Below are 19,216 nucleotides of genomic sequence, written 5' to 3'. Positions count from 1 at the left end.
CACTGTTTTCTTTTTCCACCATAAATAGTGCTGCATGATGAAGTGAAGCAATTCTATTTGTCCACAAGACATGCTCTCAGTAGTGTTGTGGAGTGTCAAGGTGGTCTTTGGCAAACTTTAGGCATGCTGCAGTGGCTTTCTTCGTGGTGTCCTTCCATGCCTGTTCAATATTTTACATATGGTTGACTCATGAACGTTGATGTTAACCAGCTTCAATGAATCCTTCAAGTCTTTAGCTATTACTCTAGGGTTATTTTTCACCTCGTTGAGCATTCTGCATTATGCCCATACCACTTCTATGGAAAGTAGCCACAGTACTACAGTATATCATCTCCATAGTTTGGCAGTTTATCTAACTGTGGACTGATGAATATCTAAAGTCTTTGAGATTACTCTGTAACCCTTTCCAGCAACATGCATATCAACAACTCTTGATCGTAGGTCTTCTGATGCATAACTCACATCAGATAATGCTACTTGTGAATAGTAAACTGACACTGTTTGGGTCAGTTCAGCTTTAAACCACAACCTGATTCTCATTTCATTGATTGGACTTCTTGTTTGCTAACATCTGACTCTAGTTGGAATTTAGCGACACCAGAAGCCTAGTGTTTCACTTATTCTTTCCACCATTACTTTGTAAGTTTTATGAGTGTGCTTAATAATGACATGAAAGATGATTATTGTTTATGTATTGTGTTATAGTGTTGATATTTGTGTCTTTGATGAAAATCAAATACAATTTCATGACCATTTTATGCAGAAAACCAGGAAACATACTCGGTTACTAACATAACCTCAGTTCCCTGAGATACGGGAACGGGTACTACGTCTACTTTAAATGCTGCAAAAGCAGAGCTGTTATAATCATCAAGGACACTATCCACCCCAGTAACCATCTTTTCATTTTGCTGCCATCTGATAAGCTCTTCCATAGCCTGATGGCAAAAACCGAGAGAGTTTCTTCCCCCAGGCCATCAGGTTCCTAAACTCAAAACCAGCCTCTTAACATCTACATGTCTCCACAACATATTTATCATTCTCTACATCACATTAACATACTGACAATGTCAACCTGTTTTCACATTTGCCTCTTGTACATTCGTGTGTATCTTAATATTTAAGACTACAGTGTACTTTCATGCACATTATTTTCATTATATTTCATTCTACAGGATACAACTTTTTTATATTTTATTCTTATATTTGTATTGTTTACTTTTATTTCATTCTTTTATAGCTATATTTATGTATATTTTCATCTGTGTTTATTCTTTAATAATAGCACTGCCCATGGAGCGGACCTGACTCACATTTCACTGCTGGTTATATATGCTCTATATAATTGTGTATGTGATGAATAAAAATATTGAATCTTGAATCAGCTAAGACGCTCCTTACCTGAAGCCTTTTTTCAATAGTGCACTGTAACAGGATCCTCAGGTTACTTCAACTGAAGCGACGTCTAAGTTGTGCAGCTACATAGCACATGCAGCTACACAGTACTTGTTCCCGTATCTCAGGGAACCGAGGTTGCGTTAGTAACCGAGTACATTAAATATTGATAACTCACTATTACTACATCTGCTAAGATGCTATGGAGCCAATACAATCACACTGTGCTATGGCAGAGGAATGACTACATACATAACTTGACTTAAGCACCTGGGGCCCAGAGGGAAGTATAACAATTAATCTATAATAAGGCCATGCCCTGCCTCACTGATCATTCCAGAGGACTCGTACAGCCTCGGTACTCCAAGAGCCGAGAGCGCACAAGTAAGCAGACCTGGCAAGTTTGAGTGTGTTACAGACCAAACTTTTGCTCAGAGCTGGTTCTGCATAAAGCAAGTGTGTGCAAGTGTGTGCCCATAAAAGCAGAAAGGATCCTAGCCTGCAAGGAAGAGAAACCTAGCGTAATAGCATAAACTATCCACCTAGAAAATCTTTGCTTCATAACCGGGTGCCCTTTGGTGCAGTTGCCGAAGTTGAAAAGAGTTGTTCTGACGGCCTAAATGGGACGGAACGCTCAATGTCAATTCTTAGCTCCCAGATGGGGTAGAGCAAACATAACTTATGGTCCTCCTTTGAGGGAGGAAGTGTAGAGAGTGTAATGACCTATGTTCAGAATGTAGTGGAGAGCACCTTAGGTGTATAACCATGCCTCAGTTTCTTGATGACTTTGGAGTCATTGGGCCCGAATTCCAGGTAATTGGGGCTCACAGAGAGCGCCTGCAGATACCGTTTTCGCTTGACCAATGCTAATGCTAATTGCAGAGCAGTTTTCAGTGACAAGGACCAAAGGTTAGCAGATTGTAGTGGCTCAAAGAGAGGGCCCTTCAGGGCAGTCAAAACAGTGGGCAGATCCCATTTAGGAACAGTGAGGGGTGGGCCAGATTCAGCCTCCTGGCCCCCCTCAGGAAACAGACAACTAAGTTGTTCCTGCCCACTGATTGGCCTACTATAGGAACATGGAAAGCTGCTATAGCTGCTACATAGACCTTGAGTGTGGATGGGGAGCACCCTTTATCCAGCAGCTCTTGTAGGAAGAACAATACCACTGAAAAGAAAACAGAGAAAACAGACCACTTACTGTATGGATGCAGAGGCGTCTTGTAGACACAGCTTTACCCTCCAAAATAGTGTTTAACACATGCTTTGGGAGGTTTGCAGGCTCCTATCCATCGGCCAAAGGTACAGAACCCACAGCATGGGCTGGGGTTGCCATATCGTCCTGTTCACGTGAGAAAGGAGTTCCTACCTCAGGGTGAATGGGCCAAGGGGCTGCTACAAGCAGCTGAATAAGCTCTGAAAACCAATGCTGGTTCTTCCAGAGGGGGGGCACCAGGAGAACCTTGATTTCTTGTTCTTTGACTCACCTGATTACCTGTGGGATAAGGGAATCTGGGGAAATGTGTAAAGGAGGAGGTTTGGCCAGTCATGGGCCAACGCATACCTGTCCTACAAATAATACATTGGGAAGTGAGAGTTGTCCAAAGATCTCCCAGATTTTCTGAACCATCTGCGGATGGAGCATTCACTCCTATGAGGGGACCTTGCTCTGTGATAGCATGTCTCCTCATCGGTTCAGTCTGCATGCGCTGCTCTCAGCAAATGCAAGTTTAGCTTAGCCCATTCCAGGAGGCAATCTACCAGGATGAAGAGGTGCTTCGAGGAGAGTCCTCCCTGGCGAGTTATGTAGGACATCACAGACATGATGTCCCTTCAGGTCTGGCAGGAAGAACTGACTGGCCTGACAGACTGCTAGCATTTCCAGGCAGTTGATGTGAAGCCCTTTCTCTGATTTTGACCAATGGCCAAAATTCGGTTTGCTGTTACACAGAGCTCCCCAACCTCTGTTGGAAGCATCTGTAGAGACAACCATCCAAACCATTCCGTGGGCCACACCCCATTCCATCCACTGATAAATCAGATGGAACCCACGGTTTCAGACAGTACTGAAGGGGCCACATACTAAGTGGCTGAGGAGGAGGATCCTGTTAGAGCCTCCTGATGTCTCTGACTTGGCCAAAATGAGCCAGTCATCGAGGTAGTTGAAAATGCGGATTCCCATCTGCCTCAGAAGGGAAAGATCTGTGTCCATGCACTTCGTAAAAGTGGGGGGAGCCAGAGACAGTCTGAAGGGAAGGACTGTATATTGATAAGCCACTCCCTTGAACGTGAATCTCAAGAATCTGTGATGGGAGACTATCTGGATGTGAAAGTAAGCCTCTTTCAGATCCAGAGAAAAGAATAAGTCCCCTGTGTGAATTTGTGAGAGAATCAGCAAATCAGCTTCAGCATAGTCATCCTGAACAGCCTTTCCATGAGGGTACGGTTCAGGTGTTTGTGATCAAAGATGGGCAGGAGGCCGCCATCCTCTTTGGGCATAAGGAAGTAATGGCTGTAGAGGCCTGACTCGCTCTGAACTGGAAGAACTGTTTCTATGGCTCCTTTTGCCAGCAGATTCATCATCTCAGAGTGCACAGCATGTGCGTCATTGCTCTGAACCAAGGTGGGAACCACGTCACTGAAACGCGAGGGTCTCTAAGCAAATTGAAGTGACTAACCTTGTTTTATTATCCTCAAAATCCATTCTGACACTCCAGGGATGGCCTGCCAGGACTCGGTCCACATGGCAAGGGGCTGGGTACAGGGCACTCGTGAGAAATGGAAGGGGAAAGTTGCTCTCTTTTTTGAAAATGTTTGTGCTTTATTTTTTCCACTGTAACAGAGGATGTTTGCTTGGGCACTTAAATGTGCTCAGAAATCGCAACAGACACATTGCCTTCTGCTCCCGGAACTGAACAGGGTGAATTTTCAAAAATTATAATTAGGCTGTGTTTTACTCACCCCCAAGGCATCCTAGGTGTATATGATGAGTCCAGTCATAGTTATAAAATAATTGTCCCAGTTATTCCAAGCTCTATCATTGCAGTCAGTGGGTGTTGCAGTGCTTCAGTCCAAAAGATATTTAAAACTGTTGGCGCAACCTAGATTAAAGGAATTATTATGTTTTGAATATGGATATTTTTCTTACACAAATGCATCGATTCGCAACAGAAGACCCCTTGCTCACCCCCCGGATCCATGTGAGACACTTTTTTTATTTTTATGGATGGACGCTTCTTATTTCACTTGTTTTGGACTGAAGCATTGCAACACCTGCTGACTGCAATGATAGAGCTTGGAATAGCCAGGACAATTTTTTATATAACTACGATTGGATTCATCTGAAAGAAAAATGTCATATACACTTAGGATGCCTCTGAGATGAGTAAAACACAGCCTGGCACTTCGGGAAGGGGTAGCGTCTGGCTGAATGGGAACCCCCTCGAGGCGCAGGTTTGTCAGGCTAGGTGGTGGCAGCAGCAGGTGCAGGCTTCGCAGTCTGCTAGGTTGGCATATACTTAGGGCGACTAGAGGCAGCTGCAGAGCTGGACAGCTTCGGCAGCGTTACGGTTGTTTTTGGTTCTGTTTTGCTGTTGTTGTTTTTATTGTTGTTTCTATAGGTTGATCCAACTGTTCTTAATTGGATGAGTAGGTATTTAAGAGTCACATCCTTGTTTGGGAGGAGGCTGTTTCTTTTGTTAACATCCTGCCTTTGAGCTCTGCTGGACAGCTGGACACTTTTGCTATTATCTTTCTTTAGATCTTTTTTTCTGTTTATTATTAATTTATTTACTATAATTAATTCTTTATTCCTATTTGTAACCCCTTGACCGAATAAATGCTTTTGGCTTAGAATGATACTTTTGGACTCAGTTCCCTTATTTATTGTGGTTTCCTGAGTCGGGATGTAAAAGCAGGAAGTGTTGCATGGCCTGGAACAACTTCTGCACCTCCGTGAAGTGCTCCACGAAACCCTCAACTGCAGGTCCAAAGAGGCCAGTGGGGTAGATCGGGGTGTCAAGGAAGGGGACTTTTCCTCATCCTTGATTTCTGTCAAGGTGAGCCATAAGTGGCACTCAAACACCACTAGGCTGGCCATGGATCTCCCAATTGCCTGTACTGTGGTCTTAGTGGTGCGCAAGGCCTGGTCCTTCATGCTTCTCAGCTTTCTGAACATCGTGGGGTCTGGGTCAGACTTGTCCATGCAGGAAAATAGTTTGGCCTGAAAGACCTGAAGGACCGCCCTGAAATGCAGCGCCTGTCCAGCCGAAGAGTAGGCGCGTCCAGCAAGAGCTGAAGTAGTCCTGCATGTCTTGGATGGATGGGTGGCCTTCCAGCCGATGGCAATGGGCAGGCAGAGATGCGCAGACACTGACTCATCCAGGGGAGGCAGCTTCTTCAGCACCATCTATCGAAGTGAGGGCAGAAGTATGCAGGCGTGCAGAGTAGGGGGAACGCCACGACCTGGTGAGTTCGGCGGAACCTGAGCTGATGTGAGCTTGCTTTTTTTTTCTGAAAAAAAAAGTAATCCGCTAGTTCAAAGAGGTGACACTCATGTTCTTGCAATGAGAACAATCAATCTACATGAACACAGTTTCCGCATGGGATTTCCCCAAGCAGGAAATGCACTCACTAAAGCCATCATCGGCATGATGATGCAACAACAGTGCAGCATTTGAAACAATGCCAATTTGCTCTTTTAGAATGCTCTTTTAGAATCATCGCTGGATGGCAGCAGGTGAAGCTGGACCACTGCTGCTACGATGCTTAAGGCAGCAGATCAGCTGAGCAAAGAGAGGTTGCTGGTTCCACTGTGAGTCAACGGTGGGGCAAGAAATCTGAGGATCCTGTAGTGAAAAACCCGCTTATATATCCAGATAGCCCTGCCCATTCTGGTGGGCTTCATCATCATAGACCGAGCCATTGGTTCGTTTTTAAGTTACTGGATGAACCAATGGCCATGTGGTTACACTGCATTATTGAAAAAAGGCTTCAGTTAAGGAAAAAGGAAAAAAAATAACCCCATTGCATTTTAGCTGACGGAGTACAAGTCAAGTATTGAAAGAGAACATACATATATATATATATATATATATATATATATATATATATATAAAACTATCAATAATGTTATGCGACTAAAACGTAACCCTTTTCCTCTTGAGATAAGTCATGGCAATGGATTTTGGTGGAATTTTGATGGATTTTGGCTATATTTATTCAAAGTAGGTTTATCTTTACAGAAGCAGCACAGAGAGCCGCATCAGAAATGTGTGTGGCGTGGCTGGAATAAACATAAACATTGACTAGAGTGGCAGCAATCAGCTTCAGCTTTTTTAAATTGCCTGAAAAACCACCTCACATGAGCGTAAACACTTTTTTTTACAATATATGGGAGTTTTTGCGAAATTGACGCATTTCCATTAGGCGTTTTTTTAATTCACAATTTTAATTTGCACAATTTGAAGTGCAATGGAAATGCAGCTAATGTGTGCTTACACCCAATGTTATTTCAGTATTTTACTTTAGATATTCTTCATTTATGCTGTTTGAAATGCAGTTTGTATAAAATGCACGAAAGTCACATACTGACAGACTTTCACGTGTGCTTTGTGTTTGTTCTCCTGAAGCTCGATTGCGGATGCAGTTAAATTCACTTGCATCTCTGAAAACTTTTATATGAAATACTAGATGTAAACACAGTCAGTTATGACAATCGAAATAGTAATATATATATACTCAGACAGATTTACACCGATTCATCTTCAAAAGTGCAAACAAAAAGAATGTTTGTCAGATTTTTTTCATCATACAATCTGTCCATTTTCAGATGAGACGACACTGGAGGCAGGTATTCGGGTTCAGATTCATAGTCAGAATGAACCCCCATACATCCACCAGCTGGGCTTTGGGGTCTCTCCAGGATTCCAGACATTTGTTTCCTGTCAGGAACAGAGGGTAGGTTTAACTGGGGTAAAAAACATCAAAAACTTTTAAGGTCTGACTGTAACAGCAAGCTGTTCTAAACTCTTAAATTCCAGACATTTTAAATTAGGAACTAATTTACAAAAAGTCAAAAAGATTTTCAGGGCTGACTGGGATATTTTTTAATTGAGACTGCATGTGCTAAATATTTCACAGCCATAAGGTGCACTCAGGCAGACATAGAAGCAGAGACACAGACTTTATCTCTAAATGTCTAATGTTTCTCTAGCTAACATACCTACCACAGCCATGGGGGAACTGTCGAGCTTCATCTGAGCCTGTGATCCCAGGATACGACACCTACAGCGTCAGTGCTTGCAGACTGCACTGTGAGAGCACACAGGTGCAGAGAGAGTGCAATTGCAGGATGGTGCATATGCCAGGTGCGTGCTGTAGTATGAGTGGGAGAATTGTTATAAAAACTGTCTATATGAGTAAGAACAAATATGCCATTTTGGTCACGCCGCCACACAGCTCATCTGTAAAATTGTTCATTAAGCTGCTGACAGATTGGCAGCTGCATCACAGCATTCCTTGTTCCACTGCTAAGTCAGTGGCTTTCTTAGAAACCTTTATTAAGAAGACTTCTGTAAAAAATCTACAAGCTCTTTTACTGATGTGTTGTTTAAATATTTTACACATCAAATATCTCTCTACAGGCAATGCTGATATCTGCACACCCAGTAAAATCAAGTGTGTTGACAAGGCTTTAGGTAAGATCATCACAGACACATCTTAAACACACAATGCTGATTGATCATCTATAATAACTGTAAACTTCAAAGGGATAATTCACCCCAAATTTTTATTTTGTCATTATGTACCCAACTTCATGTTGTAAACCTGTAATTTGTATGATTTTTCTTCTTCTGTGGAAGATAGTTTGAAGAACAGTTTATTTTTTTATTTTTTTACAAACTTTGAATGTCAGTGGGGTCTAAATGAACACTGTAACATTTTTAATTTCAATATATATATATATAAATAATACACACACACACACACACACATTAGTGCTGTGCAACAATAAAAAAAAATCATGATTAATAACATTATTGTATGCGATTACTCGTAATTAATTGCACTGTTATGCACAAAACTAATAATGCATTCAAAAGTAGTGTATTGTGCAATTTCTTTTCATTTAAAAGTAGGCCTACTGCTACAGTATATGAACAAAAGTGTAATAACATTTGGTTTGCAAACACTTTCAACAAAATAAGGTGCTTTTACAGCAGAGTTCCTTTAACATAGTAGCAGTTAAATATTTATTGTAGCCTAAATTTCAACTTATAACATTAATGTAATTAAATTAAATATAAAACAAACTATTTGTCAGGACAATAACATTTTTATAGAAAATATTTAATAGTTTGTTATAGAAAAACAAGTTATGCTAGGAGTCCAGAGCCTCAATCATAACATTATAACAGGCACCTTATTATTACAGACCTGCACGATCGCAGGACCCATTGCAGTAGAGTGTGTGCGGGACAACACTTGATGGGCGGGTAGAGACTTGTGTGTACGGGATGAGGGAGAATAATTAGGGTGTGCTCACTCCTGGCAATCTTCACCGTGCCGGAGCACGTTTAACCCCCAAAGCCTGGTTCATTTAACTACTGTGATCGTTCTGTTTAGCAGTCCCTGGCTCGGTTGGAAGAGGTGGGCAACACTACGGTTCAGTTATATATGAATCAGTGAGTGTGATTTTCTGATATATGCTGCCTGATTGTGTGAATATTTCTGAGCAGCCGAAGCGATAGATTCCTCACAATATATATTAACAGGTGCATCTCAATAAACTAGAATTTCGTGGAAAAGTTCATTTATTTCAGTAATTCAACTCAAATTCTGTATAAAATAAATTCAATGCACACAGACTGAAGTAGTTTAAGTCTCTGGTTCTTTTAATGTTGGCTCACATTAAAAAAAAAAAAAAACACCAATTCACTATCTCAACAAATTAGAATACTTTATAAGACCAATAAAAAAAGTAGTTATTAGTAGTGAATAATTTTTAGTGAGTTGTTGGCCTTCTGGAAAGTATGTTCATTTAGTGTACATGTACTCAATACTTGGTAGAGGCTCCGTTTTCTTTAATTACTGCCTCAATTCGGCGTGGCATGGAGGTGATCAGTTTCTGGCACTGCTGAGGTGGTATGGAAGCCCAGGTTTCTTTGACAGTGGCCTTCAGCTCATCTGCATTTTTTGGTCTCTTGTTTCTCATTTTCCTCTTGACAAGATTTTCTATGGGGTTCATGTCTCGTAAGGTTGCTGGCCAGTCAAGCACACCAACACCATGGTCATTTAACCAACTTTTGGTGCTTTTAGCAGTGTGTGCAGGTGCCAAATCCTGCTGGAAAATGAAATCAACATCTTCAAAAAGCTGGTCAGCAGAAGGAAGCATGAAGTGCTCCAAAATATCTTGGTAAACGGGTGCAGTGACTATGGTTTTCAAAAAACACAATGGACCAACACCAGCAGATGACAATGCACCCCAAATCATCACAGACTGTGGAAACGTAACACTGGACTTCAAGCAACTTGGGCTATGAACTTCTCCACCCTTCCTCCAGACTCTAGGACCTTGATTTCCAAATTAAATACAAAACTTGCTCTCATCTGAAAAGAGGACTTTGGACCACTGGGCAACAAGAGGAATACGACAACTGTGTGTGGTGGCTCTTGATGCCTTGACCCCAGCCTCAGTTCATTCCTTGTGAAGTTCACTCAAATTCTTGAATCAATTTTGCTTGACAATCCCTTTAAGGCTGCGGTTCTCTCGGTTGGTTGTGCATCTTTTTTTCCACACTTTTTCCTTCCACTCAACTTTCTGTTAACATGCTTGGATACAGTACTCTGTGAACATCCAGCTTCTTTGGCAATGAATGTTTGTGACTTACCCTCCTTGTGAAGGGTGTCATAGATTGTCTTCTGGACAACTGTCAGATCAGCAGTCTTCCCTGTGATTGTGTAGCCTAGTGAACCAAACTGAGAGACCATTTTGAAGGCTCAGGAAAACTTTCAGGTGTTTTAAGTTGATTAGCTGATTGGCATGTCACCATATTCTAATTTGTTGAGACTACTTCAGTCTGTGTGCATAAAAAAAAATTTGTGAGGGGGTTTGGCGCCACGGTATCTTTGTTTACAGGTGGAACGTTAAAGAATGTGAAACACGTCTCGCTGAAATCCTGTAGAATTCAACCAATCCGATGACGACTTGGATACTCCTGAAGTGTTTCCACTTTTGTGTCCCATATGCATCAGACGTTGAGCCAATGATCCATGGGCATGACGTCTTAAGCTGAGACTAGTATGTGTATTCAGAGCCAGTGAGCAACAGACTTTCATATTAATAAAATGCTGGGTTAACGTGCAATACAATAATTGTGATAATGACAAGTTAACTTGCCCAGCCCTAATATATTTATATAAACCACACCGAGATATTTTTCAATATATTTTTCTATGTACTTCCCAAATATCTGTACTCTATTTGAGTTCGGTTAAAATCATAATACTCAGATGTTTACAGTTGCCAGAACAATAAGTAAATAAGGTTTTTTCTTACTGGAGTTTTATGGGTTTTTTTTTTTTCATAAAAAGAAAAAATTGAAAAAGAAAAATCTGTACGTATTTTCTCAATTTAAACTCAATTTAAAGATAAAAAAAGTTTATTTTTGAATTAAATGTGGATACTTGAGTAAAATATTTGACATAGTATCTGTACTTTTCACACCCCTGGTAAATAATGAATAATCAGTCAATAATATTGATATTTAAAGAGTGATTATTCACAACACAGCTGATTTGAAGTAACTGAGGTTTTTAAAACTCCCTATTGTATTTAAAACTATTGAACAACACTGAGAGCTTGATTATTGATGATAACAACACCGTTTATAGCACTTCCTGTCCTCAGCAAATACAATTTATCAATATTACCTGTACACTTCTTTTGCAGCTTTACTCCAGAAGAGCACAGGTGACTCATGCCCCTGCGAGACACCCTGTAATTTGACTCGGTATGGAAAAGAGCTCTCTATGGTTAAAATCCCCAGCAGGGGCTCTGCTCGCTACCTTTCTCGCAAATACCAGAAATCGGAGGAATACATTAGGTAAGTCCAATACATAAACAGCCACACATACATACAGTCTCATGGGGTAGTTTTCATTCTGCTGCTGAACATATTTGAACATTATAGTTTATACCCTCAAACAGACCTGAGAGGAAACAAACCCAGCAGTTTTTCCATTGGAAGCTAAATGTGTTTCTGCAAGGATACCTGCACAGTATTTTTTTATTTATTATTTATTTATTTATTTTTGCAAAACATGCTTCTTTTGCCAAAACTATCAGCCTTTTCTAATAACTATAGCAGGATTTCTATTGTCCAAACGGAGGCTCATTTCTGTCAGTTATATAATTGGATGAAAAATTTAATTGTGGTCTTCCATTCATTGGCTCATTAATAGAAAAAAACTATTTTAATAGACTGCTCTATAATGACATTCTGTGGTTCCTTCTAATTATTATTTTTTTAACCATTTTGGTGCTAATCCTTTTCTTTCCGTAATACAAAAAATAATAGGCTCATTTCCATACTGTTTCCCTGCAGGGAATTAAACAGTTTTATTAAACTTTTCATTGTGCAGAGACAACTTTCTCATCTTGGATATTTTCTTTGAGGCCCTTAACTATGAGACAATAGAACAGAAGAAAGCGTATGACATCGCTGGTCTGTTAGGTAGGTTTACAATCCCCACACACTATAAATATCTTTACTCCAACTGTTATGGTCATCAGAAGTGTGACATGTCCACCTTCTCAAAGAGTATTAAAGGGACAGTTCACCTAGAAATGAAAATTGTGTCCTTTTAAACCTGTGTGATTCACTTTGATTGACAAAAAAGAAGAGCCGTTCGCACTAATGTCTCATGTTTTTGTTCAAACAATACAATTTAAAAGGCTCCAGTGTTGTTAAAGGGATAGTTCACCTCCAATTGCTGATCCCCATTGACTTGCATAATGTTTTTGTTTTTTTTTGGGAACCAGCAACTGAAGTTTAAAATTCAGAAATTAATACTGGTTAAAAATGTATAGGTTGCACTTGGAGACAAGAGGTCCAGTAAATTCCACATGTCCAAGATTTTGTGCAACATTGTTTAATTTTATCTTCATAAAACTATACATTGGGTTATAGTTTTGTCATTTTGACATGATATTTTGGGCCATAATTTTCATTATCACATGCATTAGAAGTGAAAACATTTGGTATTTTTTAATGGATGTCAAAGGAAGACAGGCTTCAATATGCTGAGTTCAGTACACTATTCAGATTATTGAACCAACGATAAATATAATAAAATACATTTAAATCTGAGCTGTGATTTTGACAATTTTGTTTATTTCTGATATTGCTGTTTTTGTGAACATGCCTCGAAGACTAAGATGGACAAGAAAAATTTGTTGAATAAAATCATGAGGGCCTGAGCACCGATAGTGGGAGGACCCTATTGGAATTGCTGTTTCTTCTTTTTCTACAAAATGAATCGCATTTTTGAGGGTCTAAACATGCTTGAAAAATCATGAAACTTTGCACACATGTCAGAAGTTGCGAAAATATACATATGATATGGGTTTTAAAAGTGGTTGTGGCAAAATTGCTCAGCAGCGCCATCCATAAAATTTCAATGAAGTGCCCCTCAAGCTGTGTTTCACATACATGTATGAAGTTTGTTAGACACATGTAACAAACCAATAACTACAAAACGTCCCCTGGTACGAAGTCCAAAACCCGACAGGTGGTTAGAATTTTTAAGTTTTGTGCCTCTTTTTCCATTTTCAGGCATTGTATTTAGACAAACTCCTCCTAGAAGTTTAAACAAATCAACACCAGATTTGGTCAGTGTAATCTAAAGCCTTTTGTGGTGTTACATTGCAAAGATTTAGAGTTTTTGTTGAAGGGCGTATCCGTGGCAGCCTGGCAAATTTCAATGTTTTACAATAGAATTAAGGCAGACAATGTCCGATCTGCCCCAAACTTCCTGTCCTGTTCTGAACACGTCCATGCCCATATTCAGTTATAGTCATATCGCCTACTGCTGGCAAAAGAAAGTGACATGTTTTATGCTCTAATGAACTGCTCCTAGAGAATTAAAGGTACAGGTTGTAGGACCTGCCAAGAGAGGGCACACTATCAAAACGATAACAATCGCGTGATTTGATAACGCTAAGAAGGAGCGTGGAATGATGGGATGTGTTGTTTTCTACCCAACCGCTGACAGCCATCAATCAGACGGAAAGATAAATCATGGATTTAATGCGAGTTCAACGATTTTCGCGAGTAGATTACATACAAAGTCAATGCAAAGACGTGATTAGAAGATGGATCAGACACGGGCTCGCGTGGGTCTAGAGCATAGACTGTAAAAAAAAGTTGGACGACTCGCCTTCGCTCTCTTCCATTGGTCAAAACTGAAGCCGCCAGTGTCCCGATATGGCGCTGACATCTTGGACTTGCGCCTGCGCAGATAGCGATCTAGGGACCAGTTCTGCGCAGTAGCAAGCAGGAAGTAAGGCCTTAAAGCCGCGAAATCAATGGCCCCACCCCTGTGCCCCGCCCTCACTCTCCCTCGCAGAATGCACATACCGTAATCTGCACTGTTTTGGAAGTGGAGTCCTGCTCCTGTGAACTCTGTCTGCTCCGTTCCACTCCAATCTCATTAAAATAAGGTAAATACAATCTCCTCAGTCCTCCGAAGATCATGAAAAAAGCCTGTTGACGCTTCAGTGCCTCCTCCGGCTCAGAGAGCTGTCAATCACAGCTGTCAATCACGAAGTCACACCACCGTTTTTAGAGCATTAAATAACTATATAAAAAACAACTTATTTTAAAAACGAACACTTGAATTTACATTAGCGTGATACAAACTACAGTAAATGACAAAAAACAGCTTCGGAAAAAAGATATTTGAAGGGTAATTTAATTGTTTAGTTGGTCTCGCGTCCCATTGAATAACATGGGGATGCGGGGTTTATGACCTATACTAGGACCACTCACCAGGGGGCGATCGAGATGTTTTGGCTTCACTTTTCAGGGCTTGTGCGGCACGCTTGGTCTAGAGATGCGATGCCCCGCGTTTGGCGTATATGCCCCATAATACTAATCTTATTGATTGTTATAATAGTATACATTTTCTGTAAAGATACGAATCAAAACAACTCACCTGTCGAGTAAAACACAAGCAAGATTGGCATTTCTGTCTAGTTGAAGTTTGTAAGGACAAAAATAGTCCATGTGACATTAGTGCTTCAACTGTAATGTTACTGTAATGTTTCTTTGTGAACACAGAAAACAAAAATAATTAAAGCTGCTAGCAGCATTGAAAGGGCCCTCGCACACAGGAACACCGGCAACTAGTGGCTTTAGGGTAACAAAGGGTAACTAACGTCATTGACAGGCGACTGCACTGCCCGTGTCACTGTTTAAAATGGGAATTTTCAAATGATTTACAAGTAGTTGAAAACTTTAGAGATATTGTTAGTGATCAGCTGGACAAAATATCTTACAAATTGTACCTTTAATGACATCAACATCATATTTGTTCAGTCTACTTTAAAGGCCTTTGCAATGTTAAATTGCAAAGATTTTGAGTTTTCATTAAAGGGTGTTGTTCTTGGCGGCCTGACAAAGTTTAATGTTTTGGCATGGGAATAGAAGTTGTTGTAACTCAGTTCGATCTGCCCCAAACTTCACATGTTTGAAAAAGCTGTAGCCTGAACACATCTAAAAGCCAATATTATGTGATACTAATAGCACCACCTGCTGGCAACAGGAAATGACTTGTTTTACACTAATGTAAAAATACATGTCCAATCTGCACTAGACTTCACGTTTGGTAAGAGTCCTGGTTTGAAGACATCTAAAGGCCAATATACAGTTATTGTCATAGCGCCACCTTATGGCAACAGGATATTTAATGTTTAGATATTTTGTCCAGCTGATTACTAACAATATCTCTTGTAAATCATTTGAAAATTCCCATTTTAAACAGTGACACGGGCAGTGCAGTCGCCTGTCAATGACGTTAGTTACCCTTTGTTACCCTAAAGCCACTAGTTGCCGGTGTTCCTGTGAGCGAGGGCCCTTTCAATGCTGCTAGCAGCTATAATTATTTTTGTTTTCTTTGTTCACAAAGAAACATTACAGTAACATTACAGTTGAAGCACTAATGTCACATGGACTATTTGTCCTTACTACCTTTCTGGGCCTTGAATGTTTCAGTTATGTTGCTGTCTATGCAGGATCAGAAAGCTCTCGGATTTCATAAAAAAATATCTTAATTTGTGCTTCGAAGATCTTATGGGTTTGGAATGACATGAAGGTAATTAATGAGAACATTTTCTTTTTTGGGTGCACTATCCCTAAACATTTAGTAGCTAGATTGGCTGATGAGTAAAAAAAAGAATTTAATTTTAAACCCTGATGACAAATGTATATTACTCAAATAGTAACTGATAAATACATAAGAAAATACTTATCTTTATATAACTTATCTTTAACTTATATTTATCTCATCATTGTTTGGTTTCCATTTTCAGGAGATATTGGTGGACAGATGGGGCTATTCATTGGGGCCAGTATTCTTACTATACTGGAAATACTTGACTATATCTATGAGGTATCTTAAGTTCATTGCGAAAGACATTCCCATAATAACACACAATCATAATACACACGATCTCTCATCCTTTCGGTCTGCTTTTAATATTTATCTCTTTAGGTGGCCATATACAAAATCAAGCAATTCCTGAAACCAAAAAAGAGTCAGAAACAACAGATCCAACGGAACTTGATCCAAGAGCAGATACAGAGAACAAAGAACCTGCGAGAACAGAACCTGAAGGCTCAGCTGGCAGCCGGAACTATTGCTACAGTTAGATTTGAAGAAGTCAAAGTCAAGGTGAGTAAGAGAAAAAGTGTAATTTTTTGATGGCTTATATGCATTGAACCTAATAACTGATGATCCACATCGTGCGTTCCGTTTGTCAACAGGCAGCTAATGAAGTGGCTCAACCACACAGTGCACATCCAACTTCAATATTACCAAATCATCACAATGCACAAGCAGTCATACAGCAGGACTTTGCTTGTTAAGGGACGTCTCTTCTTCTCTGTATTTATTTTTCATATCACTGTACTTGAAATTGAGATCCTGAATGGACCCTGTAAACTGAAATACAAATTTCATTTTTTTTCCACTTATAAAAGCTACAGCCAAAGCAAAGCCTAATCCAGGAACTCATGTGAAACCGGCTCAAACCAGTCACACTGTCACTGTTCCCATTGTTCAAGTCAATACCAGATGAAGAAACCACACAATGTGTTTCACATGTGCTCTTGTAGATTTTTTCCCCATCTGGATGGACCTATCATAGATTTCAAAGAAGAAAGGACCTGAAAGGATCAGATTCGGACAGAATGTTGCATTTCACATAAATTACTTTTTTGACAGGACAAATATGAACTAAATGGAAGTTATAAGAGACGAAGCAACCATGTTAGTGCAGAAAAAAAGTTGGTTTCTGCGTGGTTCTTCCTATGGTAATGTACAGTGCTTGCGCCATTTCACCTTTTCACATTTCTTAATAACATAATGAAACTTCTCAGTAGAAGAACAGCTTAAATATACCACTCGTTTCTCTGTGAGTAGGTGTTATGTTCTTTTTCAGCCTTATGTAACTTCTCCATTGTGCTGTAGTCCTTATAATGAAACAGTCTGTCTCTAGGATTGAAACATAAAAAAAACACCACACTAGAGCACACTGTCTGCTTAAAAATCATCTTTAGTAAAAAATAAATAAAATACAATAAAAACACAACTAATATTCTTTAAATGTATATAAAAATGTAGAGGTGATATTTATTTTGTATTCAAATACAAACACATTTCAATTTGTAGTAACATTTTGCTGAATATCCATCATTTCCGTCTCCTCATAAATCTAAAATAATAATAAAATCAGTTTGAAAGGACTATATAACACAGTAATACTGACTACAGATGAAACAAAACTGTCTAAACCTTAAAACCACGATGAGTTCTTCAACTTTTTTATAATTTCATGTCTTGAATTATGTATTAGAGACTTGTCACGAGCCAGATACTTCTTAATTTCCACAATTAACCTTGTACATGAGGACAGTATTTCAAGGAGGGGAAAAAACTGCTTTTACTGCCATCTAGTGGGCATAAAACTAAATCACAAACACCTATTATGTTTTATCAACATCACTTTGTATGAACTTGTCATGGTGGCTCAATAACAGTGGAAATTCAATGGTAGAAAGGTTATATGGAATCATGCAATTCAGAAATTACTGTGGAAGTATTTGGTGAATAAAAAGTTGTTTTTTTTTACAAAATATCACATGGGTGTGATAATGACTGTTATCCAAGTTGTGAGCAAATAGGTTGTGTGATCACATAATAATAATTATGAAAATGTACTGTCACCTACATTGACAAATAGAATTAGAGCCTCTTAAGCTCTTCGTCTGTAACCGTTTCTGTTAGCAGCTGAATGGTGCACACTTTAAACATCTGTAGTGTGATGCACTAAATCTATAATCTCATTACAGCATGTCAGTTCCACTGAGCCCAACACCTGGTACTCTGCTCGAAAATATCTTTTTGTAAAAAAAAAATCAAAAATATGGAAGGAAAAAACACAGAAACCACGTAAACATCATTTGGACATTATAAATATTCTTAAATGTGTGGTTTATGTGCAAAACAACAAGAAAAAAGTTTTTGTTCATTTGTTTGTTGATTGCATAGCTGAGAAGCATTTCACTGTGAAGGAGCAGATCTAAAGGAACAGAACTTTACATGGACAATACAGTTATGTTGTCCCAGACAGCCACAGCTCACGGGAAAAGGAAGTGTGGGCGGAATACTGGAATGTATTTCTAACATGGGTGGATTCAGAAAACTGCAATAATGCAAAATACATTGTGGAAATAGCTTTATACATTCACCCTTTCTGAACTGTCCAGTATAGTTGTAAACATACTTTATCCTCTCTTCCCTCAGCTGCAGACACAATAAAAATGCAAAGCAAATCCTTCCACTACAATTACTGAAAAAACAACAACAATCTATTCACATTCTCTTTCCCAGCTCCATCACTAGCCCCGAGTATACTTTGTTTTTACTCAAATACTAGTGTATTTGTAGGCAATAATTTTTTCCCCTAAAACAATTAACCACTTGAGCTGTTATTTTGATTTTTTGAGAATTAGGCATATGCAATATTGGACCCACCGGTGGGTCCCCAGAGTTGATGTGGTTAAGCACAAAACCTTCAAAAAGACTTCATAGATTCAGTTCAGAATTTATAAATATAATGGATGGATTACAATGAATACATTTTTAAAATTGGCTGTGGGCGGGGTTTGCGCTGTTTTGGTTTGGGGGGAGGGAAACATGCTATATATACAGTGTGCCTGTAAATAAATTTCATCATATATAGATAGGTCTGAATTTTTCCCAATTGGAGAAAAAAAAAAAAAAAAAAAAAAAAAAAAAAAAAATTGGTAAGGCGCTATAGACCATGAACAAACCCAAACAACTACAGGGTGAATTCTAACATGACAAACTTTCAGATCAAGCAAAAAGTATTTGAAAATCGGACAAAATATAAACACATAGATAATGTGATGTTCAGCACAAATTCCGGAAATTCCACATGATTAAAATTTGAACAGATGTTTTATAAAGGTTGAAAAGTTTTCGTCAAAATCTATTTCCCCATGGAGACTTTTTACTT

At 39.2% G+C, this 19,216-nt stretch overlaps 1 protein-coding gene across 2 annotated transcripts in view; it reads left to right on the top strand.

The window, feature by feature from the left end:
* asic4b (acid-sensing (proton-gated) ion channel family member 4b) overlaps positions 1–18,099 on the top strand; it is a 52,325-nt gene extending 34,226 nt beyond the window's left edge. Inside the window, exons 3-10 of one of the 2 annotated variants that reach the window (XM_059571414.1) lie at positions 7,223–7,350; positions 7,607–7,760; positions 8,037–8,090; positions 11,345–11,498; positions 12,037–12,128; positions 15,986–16,065; positions 16,168–16,347; positions 16,440–18,099. In XM_059571414.1, coding sequence (XP_059427397.1) covers positions 7,223–7,350; positions 7,607–7,760; positions 8,037–8,090; positions 11,345–11,498; positions 12,037–12,128; positions 15,986–16,065; positions 16,168–16,347; positions 16,440–16,541 — 944 coding nt within the window. In that variant the 3' untranslated portion in view covers positions 16,542–18,099. Of the gene's footprint in view, positions 1–7,222; positions 7,351–7,606; positions 7,761–8,036; positions 8,091–11,344; positions 11,499–12,036; positions 12,129–15,985; positions 16,075–16,167; positions 16,348–16,439 lie in introns of those variants that run through there. The other variant, XM_059571415.1, reaches the window with a different exon arrangement.
* The last annotated feature ends 1,117 nt before the right edge of the window (positions 18,100–19,216 follow it).

This window comes from Carassius carassius, chromosome 17, assembly GCF_963082965.1.
Source record: "Carassius carassius chromosome 17, fCarCar2.1, whole genome shotgun sequence".
In the NCBI taxonomy this organism is placed as follows: domain Eukaryota; kingdom Metazoa; phylum Chordata; class Actinopteri; order Cypriniformes; family Cyprinidae; genus Carassius; species Carassius carassius.
The sequence above is the reverse complement of the archived record's forward strand: the minus strand, read 5'-3'. Positions and strand labels throughout refer to the sequence as shown.